This window comes from Peromyscus leucopus, chromosome 7 (genome assembly GCF_004664715.2).
Source record: "Peromyscus leucopus breed LL Stock chromosome 7, UCI_PerLeu_2.1, whole genome shotgun sequence".
Taxonomy (NCBI): Eukaryota; Metazoa; Chordata; class Mammalia; order Rodentia; family Cricetidae; genus Peromyscus; species Peromyscus leucopus.
The window spans coordinates 4,824,286-4,827,329 of record NC_051069.1 but is presented as its reverse complement, the minus strand read 5'-3'; the positions used below and the strand labels follow the sequence as shown (position 1 = coordinate 4,827,329).

Sequence of the window (3,044 nt, the reverse complement as noted above, 5' to 3'; positions counted from 1 at the left end):
TAGTGAGTACGAGGGATGAAGGAAACTCATTCTCAAGACACAGGAAAGCTTATGAGAAGCCAGAGGCAGAACACTGTTCTGTGTGCTCTCCAGACTGCTGGCCCTGGCATGTTAGCTCGACCTGAGTTAGTGAAATTGGGGTTCTGGACCCTGTAGGTCTGAGGCAGGTTAGCATTCACCTCAGCCTCAGACTGAGTCATTAACATTCATTCATTCACACATCACTATTTCCACCAGTCTGCTTTCCCTGATGAAAGTAAGGAATATGATTTCAAACTCGGGGCCATGTTCAGACAAGCTGCAAAATCTCATCACATTCAGAGGATGAGCATTTTGTTTATTTTTTGATGCAGGGTCTCATGTAGCTTATGCTGGCTTTTAACTCCCTATGTAGCCGAGGATGGCCTTGAACTTCTTATCCATTCTGCTTCCACCTCCCAGTGTTGAGATTACAGGTATGAGTTAATAGGACCTAAGGTTTGTGCAGCTCTGGGGATAGAACCTGGGGTGTTGTGCATGCTAGGGAAGCACTGTACCAACTGAGCTATACCCCAATTCCCAGACAAGCATTTTAGTGAGTGAAATACGGATGCCCTGACTTCTCTTTATTCCATGCCTCATCTGCACAATGGGGATGGTAGTGCCTTCTATCTAGGGCTGCTCTCCAAACGAAACAAGTTAAAACTTGTAAAGCTATTTTGACTGTTACTTAAATATTAAAATGATTTCCACTTCTTTATTGTATTCCTAGCAGGATGGAGCTTAGGATATGAGTGGACTCCCTGCTTGGAGTCATTTCTTCCTGGCCTTTTATTAAAAATGATTTAATTACGTTATTTATGTTGTGTTGGGGGGAGGTCATGCCAGAGGAAAACTTGCAGGGATTTTTCCTCTCCATCATGCAGGTCTCACAGTCCTTACTAGATTCTAATTCAGGTGATGAGGTGTAGTGGCAAACACCTTCTACCCACTCAGCAATCTTAGTAGACCTTGGCCCTTATGCAACATCTTAATGCTTCAGAAGTAACTGACACTATAAGTCCCTAAAGATACCATGAAATGAAAGAACTTATCAAATGAGGCTGGCCTAATACTGCATGACATTAACTATCTTCAGTTCAAGTGTGTGATACATATGAAATACAATCTCTGTCTACAGTGAAAAACACTGCTCACACTACCCCATTGCTCAACCGAAATTTCAAGGTGTCTGCCCACACAAAAATAAGTTACATCTGTTACTGTGATAATCTAGGATCATCTCTGCCAGGATTGGATTGAAACAAAGCCCTGATTAGAAAAACGAAGACATGTTTATTTTGTACAAATGGCTCATCCATGTCCAAGAGCCAAGAGGTTGTGAATGTGCCAGGATAAGGCGACTCTCAAGGTTCAAGAGTTGGGAGTGTCTCAGAGCCGAGCGTCTTTGAAGGGTTCAAGAGCCAAGAGGCTGTGAGTGTTCCAGGACCAAAAGCTAAGACTGTCTCCAAGTGTCCCAGGGCCAAGAGTGTGGTGAGCATCTCAGGGCCAAGCGACCTTCAGTGTCCATGGCCCCACGGAATCAGGGCTCAGAGCAGCAGCAGCGAGCCCAGCAGCAGCTCACCCTGGCCCAGCGGCCTTCCACGCTCCAGCCTGCGGCCCTTGCTCTCAACCTTGATGCGCACGGCCAGGCGGTGCAGCTGCTCCTCCGAGAGCCCATCAAAGCAGCAGTCCTGGTCCAGGGCGGCCTTGCGGCTGCGGTGGAGAACGCTGGCGCGCTGCTGGCCCGACGGCCGCAGCACCAGGCTGAGGCGGCAGCCCAGGGCTCGGGGTTCGAGCGCAGCGGCCGGACCCTCAGCGCGCAGCAGGCGGAGGCGGAGACACGCGCTGCGCGGACAGTACTCGGCGGCAAGGTGCAGCGTGCAATCCCCGCGGCCCAGAGCCACGCTGGCCTCGGCTTGCAGGCGCTTGGGAATCGGGCCGGTGGGGTCCGGGGGCGCGCAGGAGGCGGCGCTCCCCTGTTTGTCTCCACTGGGCGCAGGGCGCGCACTGGCCCGACCTCGAGGGACCCGCAGCGCGCGGCTCAGCAGCCCATCAGGGACGCGCAGGAGGCGGTGTCTACGGGGAGCAGGAGTGGGCGGCAGGACCCGGGAGGCATCTAGGTTACGAGGCGCGGGGCGCGGGGCGTCCGGGACTCGGCGCGGACTTGCGTAGGTGTGCGCGCGGCGACGAAGTCCGGGCCGGGGAACTCCTGGGTGGCCGAGGAAGAGCGACTCCTTTCGGCGCGTGTGCGGGCTCTCGAGCAGCGCGCAGAAGCCGTAGGCGGTGCGTGCGCGGGGCAGGTGCGGCAGCGAGAGCGCGGCTTGTGAGCGCGGGTCCCAGTCGGTGCGACCCGCGTGGTCGTCCGTCTCCGCATCCGCAGCACAGGCTTCGCGTAGCGCAGCCCAGGTCGTGCTAGGCTCCAGTCTCGGTGGGATGCAGAACTCTGGGATGCGGTCAGGAGTGAGCACGTTTCCGCACGCAGAGGACGATTGCGCTTTGGTGCGGCGGACGCGCCCGGGGAGAAACCCTTCTCGGTTCCGCAGGAGCCGCTCCAGGCACCACATCTAGCCGCTGGTCTCGGAACCCGGTGATCCTGTTTGGGGCTGCCTGCAGTATTCAAACGCACACCTGTCAGAGGCAGCCTGGAGGAAAGCCGGAATTTCTTTCCTCTTTTTTTTTTTTTCTCCGACTTCGTCCTGTCCAGACCCCTACGAAGCAAAATGCATCTGTCACCTCCGTTGCAAACTGTTTTCAGAGTTTGAAAAACTGTCGTTCATCACTCGCCCCGTTTCCAATCGGCTGTCATGTAGATTTGCAGCTTTCTGCAGTTTTCCTCACCCTTCCTTACTGGCCTTGCTACCCCTTGTCTTCTAACTTTAGCCTCTGTCCCTGGTGCCAAAAGGTGCTTTGATTTGTGCATTTGTGCATCCGTTTCCTGACACCTCAAAAGTCTAATATCACTCCAGTCAACGAGAACATACACACACACACACACACACACACACACACACACACACACACAC

General features: G+C 54.1%; 1 protein-coding gene across 1 annotated transcript; it reads right to left on the bottom strand.

The window, feature by feature from the left end:
• Nucleotides 1-498: 498 nt before the first annotated feature.
• On the bottom strand, nucleotides 499-2,841 carry C2cd4a (C2 calcium dependent domain containing 4A). Its single transcript, XM_028867543.2, has one exon. It carries the CDS (start codon nucleotides 2,583-2,585, stop codon nucleotides 1,569-1,571), a length of 1,017 nt encoding a protein of 338 aa, XP_028723376.1. The 5' UTR covers nucleotides 2,586-2,841; the 3' UTR covers nucleotides 499-1,568.
• Between the last annotated feature and the right edge of the window lie 203 nt (nucleotides 2,842-3,044).

Bases quoted from the DNA above. Each gene is read 5' to 3' on its own strand.
- C2cd4a (XM_028867543.2), bottom strand. From the start codon at position 2,585: ATGTGGTGCCTGGAGCGGCTCCTGCGGAACCGAGAAGGGTTTCTCCCC.